Source organism: Asparagus officinalis, chromosome 4 (genome assembly GCF_001876935.1).
Source record: "Asparagus officinalis chromosome 4, Aspof.V1, whole genome shotgun sequence".
NCBI lineage: Eukaryota > Viridiplantae > Streptophyta > Magnoliopsida > Asparagales > Asparagaceae > Asparagus > Asparagus officinalis.
The window spans coordinates 69,812,701-69,825,966 of NC_033797.1; the positions used below are offsets into that span (position 1 = coordinate 69,812,701).

Consider the following 13,266-nt stretch of genomic DNA (forward strand, 5'->3'; position numbering starts at 1 on the left):
GAGTTTTTTGGGCGTGTTTATCCCAAACATTTGTACCGTGGCTGCTAAAAATAGTTTTCATATGGGGTTGGCATACTTAGCTCAGAGCTAGATATAGTTGGCCTCTCTTGATTTTTGAATCAATGATTGATTGATTTTACATTTTTGGATTTAACAACTTTGATTTTATGATGTTCCTCTTAGTTGATTTGTTTTCATTGAAAACTCAATTTGCCATGATTCTCATGTTTCTTCTTCTTTCATTTCATTAAATCTATTTTGATCTTTATCGTTTATGCTTGAGACACATTTATCTCAATAATACATTCATATGTGTTCTCATTCTCTTTGTAAGTATGTGAGTGATATTTAGCATTTCATCTATGCCTTGGCTCACATATGTTTGCCATGATCTTCATGTTCAGTATATTCATGAGGCATTTTGATAGGGGGTGAGCCAATCCCTATAATCTTTTTTCTATATGTTATACTTCACCTATGCTTATTGATAGCGGGGAGCTTTCGCTCTACTTAAATTCATTTGTCCCTTTTGATGTTGCTAAGGGGGAGAAATTTGGTGAGTTATATTCTTTCTTGTTTATATGGCATGAACATTATACTTTGCTATATTCATTTCCTTTCATGCATATATCCTTTTTTGCTAAATTGTTTGTCATCATTCAAAAAGGGGGAGTCATTGTTGGCCTCTTTGTTTTGATGCCATGTTTTAACAAACAATTTACCACTAATGTTGTTTGCTTTAGTGTTTGGTATATTTCTATTTATTAATTAAGACAAAACCAACAATGTTGCTGCAGGCATGGATGGAATTTCGAGCCTTAACGATATATTCCAATGGAGTCGTTGGCGGAGTATGTTGGAGCTGAAGCAAGTAATTCAGTTAAGATCAAGGTCAAGCCTTCATCCGTAAGTGTTACCCAAGTCATGCAGCTTATTGAAGGATCAAAGATCTAGCTTGGCGTAACTTACTATTAGTTTTATCATTTTATGTGTGTTAGTACCTTAAGCTCAATTTATCTATACACACACATTTATTGGTCGGGGGGGCCGCGCGGGGGCTTTCCTTTCGTGTATAGTATATATATATATATAATATATATATATATATATATATATATTATTATATATATTATTATATATATATATATATATATATACTATATAGTTATATTATATATATACATAAGTTTATTGGTTTCTATGTATATATATAGTTAATATATTATCACATTGCATGCGTTTTTGCGCGTTTTCATGTTTTGGACATACTTGCAAAATACATGAGTTTTCACAAATAGAAATTCAATTTGAGAAAGTCTTTTTCTAACATGTTTGTTTTCATGTTTATAAATATTTCATAAGTTTCATCAAGTTTGGAATTGATTTGTTATGTTTAATGAAATTTAAAAAATCATGTTTTTCGTTTGTGCATGTTCGTGCATGTTTTACAAAACAGATGAGTTTTCATAAATGGGAAGTGATATTCAAGAAATGCTTTCTTTTACATATTTATCTACATGTTTAGAAACTTTTCTCAAAATTTTACTATTTTTGGAATTGATTTACTATGCCCAATTGATTTTACAAAATCGTGTATGTTAACAGTTTTTCAGAAACTATAAATTTGTGTTCAAATATTTATTTCTCTCAACTGGGAAAATATTTTTCAGAAATTATTTCTCTGACATGTTATTCTACATGTCTAGAACATTCCCACAAAATTTCATAATTTTTGGAGTTCATTTACTATTTTAAATTGATTTTACAAAACAGCTGCGCACTGCTACAGTAACTCCGGTCGACCAGAAATGTCTCTGGACGTTTCTCAGCTTTGCATATGCCTCTCGGTCGACCGTACCGGTCGACCGAAGTACTGTAGCAGCCGACCATTGCTACACTGCAGATTGAGGGATTCATTCTCAATCCCCTTCATCCTCTTCTTTGTGTTCTTAGAGAAGTTTTTCTAACTCTTTTCTCTAGCAATTTCATTATTGATTTTCATATTCTTATTATTGCTAGTTTGTTATTTGAGTTAGATTTTATTTTACTCATTGTTACACACACCCACATTGAGCTTATTGTATCTTTCATTGCATAGTATAGTTGGGTGGTGAGAGATTGTAACCTTGAGTTGTGCTTTAATTGAGTTCTTATCTATTGTAGAGAACAAATTTATATTTGTTACATTGTGAGTGGTGTAAGGTTTTCGGTGAGCTAGAAAACCGAGTGTGTTGTGAAGTTTTCGGTGAACTAGAAAACCGAGGGTGAGGAGTGACGTTGTTCGGTGAGCGTTGAAAACCGCCACTGTGAGGTGTAAACGTTATTCGGGTGAGCGTAGAAAACCCGGTTGTGATAGTGGATTTCTCCCCGGGAGTGGGGAGCGGAGACGTAGGACGGAAGGTCCGAACTCCGTGATCATATTGTGTGTTTGAATGTGCTTTGGCGTTTATTCTTATTTATGCTCATTGCTCATTTCGTCATTGTCTCATTATTTATATGATCCACTATCTAGTTCATATTGTTTACCCATTGTGTTAGTTTATATATCCTTGCATATATATATATAATTTATCATATAGGATATATCTCATTGTTTATATTGCATATTCTTGCACATAACTCTTTGTATATCTATCTTACAAGAATATATTTATTAATTAGTTTTAATTGACATTTAATCGGATTAGATTAGCATAAAACCCTAACCCCCCCCCCCCCTCTAGGGTCTAACATTTTTCTTCTCTCTAGATCTAAGTCTGCTCCTCCTTCCTCCTCTCCTCTCCTCCTCTCTCCTAACTCATTCCTTCCCCCTCTCTCTTTCTCCTTCTTCTATCAAACACCGACATCCCCCTTTGCCACCAATAACCTTAAGTGCATGCTCTGGTCAATTTTTCACTCCTTTCTGCCCGCTAATTTTTCCCGATCTCTCAATCTTTTTCCCCCAAAACTAAAAAAGCCCTAATTTTTCCCGACACTGAAGACAAAGAGGTGGCAAAAAACAAGGCGGAGGAGGCAGTGCTGGACGAGGATGAGGAGGAGCTCGAGGCGGCCGCACGTTCCACAAAACATGCAAGCTATGGTTCGTTTTAAGTCCAATTTAAATCATGTTAAGTTTAATTCAACTTATTTTAAGTCTAAAAACAAGTTAAATTAGAGTTAACATGAACCATGTTAAGTCTAATTCAAATTATTTTAAATCTAATTTCAAGTTAAGTCCAATTTGATTCATGTTAAGTCTAATTTATTTCCTTTTAAATCTAATTTTAATTATATTAAATTCTTTTTAAGTCTAATTTAAATCATGTTAAGTTTGATTCAACTTGTTTTAAGTCTAAAAATAAGTTGAATTAGACTAAACATGAATCAAATTGGACTTAACATGAATCAAATTAAACTTAACATGGAATAAGACTTAAAATAATTTAAATTAGACATGAATTAGTCTTAACATGAATCAAATTAGACTTAACATGTATCAAATTGGACTTAACATGAAATTAAACTTAAAATAATTTGAATTAGACTTAACATGGTTCATGTTAAGTATAATTTAACTTATTTTTAAACTTAAAAACGAAGCATGTTAAGTCTAATTTAACTTATTTTTAGACTTAAAAATAAGTTAAACTAGACTTAACAAGAATCATGTTAAGTCTAATTCAACTTATTTTAATTCTAATTTCTAGTTAAGTCCAATTTGATTCATGTTAAGTCCTATTTGGTTCATGTTAAGTCTAATTTAGTTCGTGTTAAGTTCGGTTTGGTTCGTGTTAAATATAATTTAATTCATTTTACGTTTAATTTAATTCATTTTAAGTCCAATTTAAATTACATTAAGTTTAATTCAACTTTTTTTACGTCTATAAATAAGTTAAATTAGACTTTAACATGAACCATGTTAAGTCTAATTCAAATTATTTTAAGTTTAATTTCATGTTAAGTCCAATTTAATTCATGTTAAGTCTAATTTAACTTCTTTTTAGGCTTAACGTAAGTTGAATTAGGTTTAACATGATTTAAATTAAACTTAAAAAGAATTAAATTAGACTTAATATAAATCAAACTGGACTTAACATGAATCAAATTGGACTTGACATGAATTAAATTGGATTTAACATGAAATTAGACTTAAAACAAGTTGAATTAAACTTAATATGATTTCAATTAAACTTAAAATGAATTTAACATGATTAAAATTAGACTTAAAAAAAATTAAATTAGACTTAACATGATTAAAATTAGACTTAAAAAAATTAAATTAGACTTAACATGAATCAAATTAGACTTAACATAAAATTAGACTTAAAATAATTTGAATTAGACTTAACATGGTTCATGTTAAATCTAATTTAACTCGTTTTTAGACTTAAAACAAGTTGAATTAGACTTAACATGATTTAAATTGGACTTAAAATGAAGTAAATTAAATTTAACACGAATCAAATTGTACTTAACACAAACCAAACTAGACTTAACACGAGCCAAACCTGACTTAAAACGAACCAAACTAGACTTAACATGAACTAAATTAGACTTAACATGAATCAAATTGGGCTTAACATGAATCAAATTAGATTTAACTAGAAGTTTAACTTAAAACAAGTTGAATTAGACTTAACATGAATCATGTTAAGTCTAATTCAACTTATTTTAAGTCTAAAATAAGTTGAATTAGACTTAACATGATTCATATTAAGTCTAAAAAAAGTTAAATTAGACTTAACATGAACCATGTTAAGTCTAATTCAAATTATTTTAAATCTAATTTAATTCATTTTAAGTCCGACTTAACATGATTCATATTAAGTCTAAAAAAAGTTAAATTAGACTTAACATGAACCATGTTAAGTCTAAGACTTAACATGATTCATATTAAGTCTAAAAAAAGTTAAATTAGACTTAACATGAACCATGTTAAGTCTAATTCAAATTATTTTAAATCTTAAGTCTAAAAAAAGTTAAATTAGACTTAACATGAACCATGTTAAGTCTAATTCAAATTATTTTAAATCCAATTTAATTCATTTTAAGTCTAATTTAATTCATGTTAAGTCTAATTCAACTTGTTTTTAGATTTAAAACAAATTGAATTAGACTTAACATGATTTAAATTAGACTTAAAAGGAATTTAACATGATTGAAATTAGACTTAAAAGAAATTAAATTAGACTTAAAAGGAATATTTAAATTAAACTTAAAAGGAATTTAACATGATTGAAATTAGACTTAAAAGAAATTAAATTAGACTTAAAAGGAATTTAACATGATTAAAATTAGACTTAAAAAAAATAAATTAGACTTAACATGAATTAAATTGTACTTAATATGAACAAATTGGACTTAACATGAAATTAGACTTAAAATAATTTGAATGACTTAACACGGTTTATGTTAAGTCTAATTTAACTTATTTTTAGACTTAAAACAAGTTGAATTAGACTAAACATGATTTAAATTAGACTTAAAATGAATTAAATTATATTTAACACAAACCAAACTAGCCTTAACACGAACCAAACTGAACTTAACATGATTCAAATTGGACTTAACTAGAAATTAGACTTCAAATAAGTTGAATTAGACTTAACATGATTCATGTTAAGTATAATTTAACTTGTTTATAGACATATAATATATTGAATTAAACTTAACATGATTCATGTTAAGTCTAAAAACAAGTTAAATTAAACTTAACATGAACCATGTTAAGTCTAATTCAAATTATTCTAAGTGTAATTTCATGTTAGGTCCAATTTGATTCATATTAAGTCTAATGATTCATGTTAAGTTTAATTCAACTTGTTTTTAGACTTAAAACAAGTTGAATTACACTTAACATAATTTAAATTAGACTTAAAAGGAATTTAACATGATTAAAATTAGAGTTAAAAGGAATTAAATTAGACTTAACATGAATTAAATTGGACTTAACATGAATCAAATTGAACTTAACATAAAATTAGACAAAAAATAATTTGAATTAGACTTAAAATGGTTCATGTTAAGTCTAATTTAACTTGTTTTTATACTTAAAACAAGTTGAATTAGACTTAACATGGCTTAAATTGGACTTAAAACGAATTAAATTAGACTTAAAATAAATTAAATTAGATTTATCATGAACCAAACGGGACTTAACACGAACCAAACTGGACTTAACACGAATCAAATTGGATTTAACTAGAAATTAGACTTAAAATAAGTTGAATGAGACTTAACATGATTCATGTTAAGTCTAATTTAACTTATTTTTAGACTTAAAATAAGTTAAATTAGAGCTAACATGGTTCATGTTAAGTCTGAAAATAAGTTAAATTAGACTTAACATGAATTATGTTAAGTTAAATTAGACTTAACATGAACCATGTTAAATCTAATTCAAATTATTTTAAGTATAATTTCATGTTAAGTCTAATTTGATTCATGTCAAGTCCCATGTTAAATCTAATTCAAATTATTTTAACTCTAATTTCATGTTAAGTCTAATTTGATTCGTGTTAAGTCCAATTTGCTTCATATTAAGTCTAATTCAACTTGTTTTTTGACTTAAAACAAATTGAATTAGATTTAACATGATTTATATTAGATTTAAAAAGAATTGAATTAGACTTAACATGAAAAAGAAGAAGACCATGCGACCTTTTAGATTTTACATTCTTTGCCTTCAGTGTCGGGAAAAGTTAGGGATTTTCTTAGTTTTGGGGGAAAAGAAAGAGAGATCAGGGAAAATTAGCGGGAGAAAATGAGCAAAAAATATGATCGGAGCGTGCACGCGAGGTCGGCGGTGGTAAAGGGGGACGTCGGTGTCTGAGAGAAGAAGTAGAAAGAGAGAGGGGGAAGGAAATGGGTTAGGAGGGAGGAGGAGAGGAGAGGAGGAAGGAGGAGTAGACTTGGATCTAGAGAGAAGGAAGAGGGAGGAGGATATGAGGGTATTTTTGGCTTTTATATTTGTTTCTCCCTTTTGTGCTTAGCTGGCATAGAGTAAAGAGCCGAATCACATAAAAAGGGGGCTGAATCACATAATGTGATACTTTTTGGAGCTGAACCACAATGAAAAAAAGTGGAGGGGTCAGGTTACATGAGGTTATTACTTTTGGGGCATTGACACAATTTTCCCATTTCGAAAGATTTGGGGACTAATTTATAAATACTCAAGGATTTGCGGCACAGATTTCAAAATATCAAGACTCGGGGGAGTAATTTCAAAACGTGAAAGATTTGGCGAGCTAATATCAGAAAAAACCAAAATTTTAATATTCTTCCTATCCTTCATCAGGAGCTTTATAAATCAGGTGCACGGAAGATTGGAGTCTTAGGAATTCCTCCTATAGGATCTCTACCATCAAAAAGAACAAGTGCAGGAGGTATAAAAAGGGACAGTGTGCCTCTTTATAATGAAGCCTCCATGATGCTTAACAGAGAGCTATCCTTGGAGATACAAAGGCTTAACAGCAAATTACCCGGATCAAGGATAGTCTATGTAGATATCTACACACCTTTGCTTGATAGGATCTCGAATCCATCTGCCTATGGTAAGATATTCAGTAGCAACTCAATCATTAACCATCTCATACAATTTGCTGGCTCTTATTCATAATTCTTTCATTCCAAGGTTTCGAGGTATCAACATTGGGTTGTTGCGGAACTGGAACTTTTGAGGTCACATTAACATGTAATAAATTGACTGCAGACGTATGCGATGATGTTTCCAAGTATTTATTTTGGGATAGTTATCACCCTACGGAGAGAGCCTACCAGATTTTGGTGACCGAATTGCTACAGAAGTATGGCTCTCTACTTATCTAACAAGCTTCGGCCGGCGCTACTTCTTGTTGCTACTCAATTGGACGTGTTTCTTCTCAAGTGCTGGCTATACATAAGCTAAGCTCCTTTGTGTTGATGTATATCAGGATTGCCTCTTCTTAATCAAAATGCCATGCTCTTCTTGAATCATCTGTATTGTACGCCCTCGTGTAGATTCAATGGTATCCTGGGTTCTCTTCCGGGAGACTTTCAATGAAACTATTCCATTTCTTCTTTAATGAAAAGCTAATTTATATATATATACTTGCTATAAGTTTAGTCACAATCTGTTCTGGGGTGTTAACGGAGCGGATACGACTCGGATATGACACTTACCATATCCATATCCGCTTACCCATCTCGGATACGGATACGGATATACGTCGGTAAGAAAAATTCATATCCATATCCGCCAAAATCGGATATGGTTACGGATATAGATGCGGATATATAAACGGATATGCATGTGGATACAAAAAGGATATTAGAAAACTAGATAGTATTCAGAAAAATATAGTCATGTGATACAAAAAGAGTTCGTTAATATGTTCATTATGATTGAAAAGCTAAGATTAGACATTTTGATCATCAAAATTAATCACAAATCCATAATCTAAGACTCGAAACTATCGTAAGAGTATGACCAATATGTATTCGGATATTTTCGGATACGGATACGGATATTTCACTACAAAACTATATCCGTAACCATATCCTATCGGTTATAGATTTGAGTAACCATATTCGTATCCTAACGGATACGGTTACGGATATTTCCTTGGATACGGATACGGTTTGGCACCCCTAGACGGGAATCAAGCACAATGATGGCTAATTATTTTGGCAATGGTTTGAGCCAAACAACGTGTTGGGCTGTGTAGGTTTCAGGACTTACATCGCATCAATGGTCTTATAGGCCCTAAGCGTGACAGTTTTTGCCGTATGGGAAGCTTTACGGTTAGCTAGTCGACGCCCATATATGCTGATGTTTCACGCTGTTTTTGTGATATCTATCATCCTATGTAAAGCAGTAACTAGATTTTGATGGGAATACATTATTGTTCCTTTCTGCTACAGCATTTTGTTGCAAATTCCTTCTATTTACTTCTTTCCCCTCCTCCAGCTAATGAGAACTCGTGTCTGCAAGCTAGTAGAAGGATTCATTACTCAAAAGGCAATCGTTTGGATGTCCATATAATTTCTCCTTTTCCCTGCTCCTAAGAGCATGTTCGGCAACTGGTCAAAACTAGCTTATAAACCACTTTTATGGCTTATAAGCCACTACAATTTGTTTGGCAACCAGCTTATTTTGGCTTATAAGCTAAAAAAACTCTACTAACCTAGCTTTTTTTTTTTACTTATAAGCCACATAATTTGACCAAGTAAATGACAACTTTTATTGCTCAACATTTTAAACTCGTATAAAATTGGTTTTATTAATTAATTAACAGTCAAATAAATAAATATATACCTTAAATTAAAATTGTAATAGGTTATAAAATATATTTAATTCAAATTATTAAAAACTTTGAATTAATAATGCTCTGATATCTAAATTTAGAGTCATTTTGACAACAATGATAGATTATAATCCACCAAAACTTGTACTTGACATCTTAACTTGACATACCATTTTGCGAGTAAAATTCTAACTTCAGCTTCATCTTCAGCCTAAATTACAGACTGGAGTCAGCCACTTTGGTACAGTTTGATGAGAAAATCTAATAAGTGCACAAATAAGACTTAAGTGCTGTTTTCACAAGATAATTACATGCATTAAACATTGGAGTGAGTTTGGTATTGCTATGAGCTAAGAAAAGAGCAAAGAAAACAACTAATATAATACCTTTCTCTTAGCCCACAAACTTAAACCTATAATGCTTCAAACGATGAACACATCTCCCATTTTGGCAGTGAACAAAGCACCTTGCTAAGGATTAACCATCCTAAGAATCCATTATATTGGTATAATATCAGTTATAAATTAACAAAAACCTAATTAATGACTAGTCAAAAACACCGAAAACAGCATGGTCTCATCACTGAACCCAGCAGAAACAGCGAAGTGATTAACACCTTATTTTCTCTAACCAAAGAATTACAAGAAGAGCTTCTTACTTTAATCATACCACACAAAAATGTATTGTACTGTGATTATGCTTGTATAACGCACCGATATACACTATAAAGTGCCCCAGGCACTAATATACATCTCTTAATATCCAACAGAAGCCTAACATTTTTTACCAACTAAAATGAAAATAATCATTGGGTGTTTTCCCAATTAAACAGCTAATCAAGGTTAACAAGTTTCTGCTTCCTTCTCTTGTAAGAAAACAAAAGGTAATCTAGTCTTTAATAACATCCGACTCCTTGGTAATCAATCTTTCCAAATAAATAACAGCGTAGCGATGTGTTGAAGGACAATCACTGAGAAACTAAGCAAAAATGGGAAGCATTAAGCTAGTGAGAGCTACATCAACTGTATTTTCTCTCCTCATTTTTATGCTTCAAATCCATCAAACCCTAGCCCTAGAAGAAAACAAGACTACCCCTAAGGTCCCGGCTCTTATAGTGTTTGGGGACTCAATTGTGGATCCAGGCAACAACAACGCAATCGAAACTCTAGTGAGGTGTGACTTTCCTCCATATGGGAAGGATTTTGTTGGTCATCTAGCCACCGGGAGGTTTAGCAACGGGAAAGTTCCCTCTGATTTCTTAGGTAAACACCTTAGAACTCGTCTGAATGAAGATTAGGTCTAAGATTGGTTTATGCATAGAAGAGAATGCTTTTAAGGGGTTTTTGAGAGAAATCACATCTAAAACAGGGTGACATGAAAACTACCTTTAAAGTGCAATTAATATAAAAACCACAGTTAAAGGGAGTTCCAGTAGGTTCAGCCAGTTAATGTATACAACATAAAAAGCACCTTCTAAACAAAACTAAAGGCTGCAAAATGAAGATAAAGGAAAAATAGCACTAGTAGAAACCAAGCAAAAATATTGTGAAAAAGGGCACAGCCAAAATTCAATTTTTTGCTGAAAAAGTATACCAAAATTTCAGCATCCCAATTGGGCATAAAGGAGTACTTACCAGCGTATCTCGGGACGAAATTGAGTCCTGAGGAGCTCCTCACTGGTGTAAGCTTCGCATCTGGAGGCTGTGGATATGATCCCCAGACTGCCCTATTAGTGGTAAAATTCCTAATCCAATCATAGCCTATATTATAGGTTAGTTTCCAAGATTTCGTTAACTCCTTATTTTGATATTTCTGATTGCAGTCAGCTTTAAATATGACCGATCAACTAAACCTATTCAAAGAATACAAGGAGAAGGTGAAGATCATTGCTGGAGAAGAAAAAGCAGTAGACATCATCACCAAGAGTATATATTTCATTGCAACAGGAACCGATGATATAGCAAACACCTATTTTACGGCACAAATTCGAAAGTTGGAGTATGATCTTCCTTCCTACATCAAATATTTGGTTCAACAAGCTTCGAGCTTTTACCAGGTAGATCTATCCATTTAGTTGTGCTTCTGATACGCAATGTAGCTTGCAAAATTTAACTAATAATTGGAGTGTATAACTATAAGTTTCATCAATATTTGAGTTTCTGATACTTTTCAGTATTATATGAACTGGAAATAAGTACCAGGTCAATACTAAGGAAAAGCATGATACGTGGTACGTTTAACATAGGGTTAATTGTGGAAACACCCTCTCTATTATGACCCAATTGCAGATAGACCCCCCTTGTACTATTGTCCAATTGCGGATAGACCCCCTAGGTAAAAAAAAAATTCCCCACACTTTTACCCTCGAGCAGTTTATTTGTCACAAAACAATTCTCTCTCTCAAGGTCAAAGAGTAAAATAAAAACAAAATTTGATTCAGGGGGTTGATCTGCGACAATAGAGCTAAAGGGGGTCTACAAAAATTGAGCGTTAATATAGGGTTTAGCCGCTTTAACCTTTAACCTATAACTTTAAGTCACATTTCCTTCCTTATTCAAACAGGAGCTGTATAAATCAGGTGCACGAAAGATTGTCATTCTAGGAGCTCCTCCAATAGGATGTGTACCATCACAGAGAACACTAGCAGGAGGTATAGAAAGGGATTGTGTGCCTCTTTACAATGAAGCCGCCATGATGCTTAATAAAGAGCTAGCCATGGAGATACAAAGGCTTAACAGCACTTTACCAGGATCAATGCTACTCTATATAGATACCTACACACCTTTGCTTGATATGATCTCAAGGCCCTCGGCCTATGGTAATCTATTCTAGAACAACTCAATCTTTAATCAACTTATAGTTTTCTTCACTGCAATTTAATTCCTTTTTTTGTCTTTTTCATTCTAAGGTTTTAAGGTTTCCTCAAAGGGTTGTTGCGGCACAGGAACCTTTGAGGTCACATTAACATGCAATAGTTGGACTACAAACATATGTGATGATGTTTCCGAGTACTTGTTTTGGGATACTTATCATCCTACAGAGAGAGCCTATCAGATTTTGATGACAAAAATGCAACAGAAGTATGGCTCCTACTTCAACTAAATGAAGAATCCTTGGCATCACTCTTACAGCAACACTATTGAATTTGTTTTCTTCTTTAAGTACTACTTACAACAAAAATTATTTTCGAGATGATGTATTGCTCCTCCTGAATCTTCTGTGTTGTGTCCTGTATGCTGGTATATCTGGTTCTCTTCCAAGAGACTTTTTAGTGAAACTTTTCCATTTTTTGAATGAAAAGTTACTATATTACTTTATCCTTAACTATAGCAATCCTAAAATTCAAGGATCAGGGGACTGATTAATATTTGTATCTCAGCACTAAAGCAAGTGTTTACCTAACAGATACAACCACATAAATATTTACAGAAGAAACTAAGGTGTTAGCTAGTTGGAAATGCACATCATCTAACAATTGCCTACCAATTTAAAGAACACGATCTATTGAGCACTCAAACATTTCAAAATGACATTTTCCACTAAGGTCAATTTTTGCGACATGAGATAACCTCTCCTCAAGAGGAGAATTGCATATTATGCTCATTATTCCTTAATTCAATAGTTGCTATTGCTTTTCCCAGCTCCACATAAGGACCAGAAGATCATTCCATACGTCTCCAACTACATAAAAGACATGGTTATTGTCACGCCCCGGGCCCGCGGGCGTGACAAATGGTATCAAAGCAGTTGCCAGCCGAAAGTGTGGAGCTAAGTGCTATGCGGGGCTAAGTGCTACACCGTGTGATTTGGTGGGAGCCACCTCTAGAGCCCGTTGGAGCCACCTCTAGAGTCCACATCGCCCGGTGGTGATACTGGGATGTGCTAATTGTCATGCCACGACGAGGACGTCGCCTTTGTAAGGTGGGGTAAATGTGACATCCCACTGACAGCGACAGCGACATTTGCAAAAAAAAATTAGTCCCACGTCGGTGGGAGAATGACA

At 32.7% G+C, this 13,266-nt stretch overlaps 1 protein-coding gene across 1 annotated transcript in view; it reads left to right on the top strand.

Moving 5' to 3' along the window:
- LOC109838889 overlaps window positions 1-13,208 on the top strand; it is a 19,817-nt gene extending 6,609 nt beyond the window's left edge. The window contains exons 4-11 of the mRNA XM_020407319.1: window positions 492-556; window positions 774-871; window positions 7,277-7,532; window positions 10,247-10,525; window positions 10,868-10,998; window positions 11,086-11,319; window positions 11,826-12,081; window positions 12,172-13,208. Coding sequence (XP_020262908.1) covers window positions 492-556; window positions 774-871; window positions 7,277-7,532; window positions 10,247-10,525; window positions 10,868-10,998; window positions 11,086-11,319; window positions 11,826-12,081; window positions 12,172-12,365 — 1,513 coding nt within the window. The 3' untranslated portion in view covers window positions 12,366-13,208. The remainder of the gene's footprint in view (window positions 1-491; window positions 557-773; window positions 872-7,276; window positions 7,533-10,246; window positions 10,526-10,867; window positions 10,999-11,085; window positions 11,320-11,825; window positions 12,082-12,171) is intronic.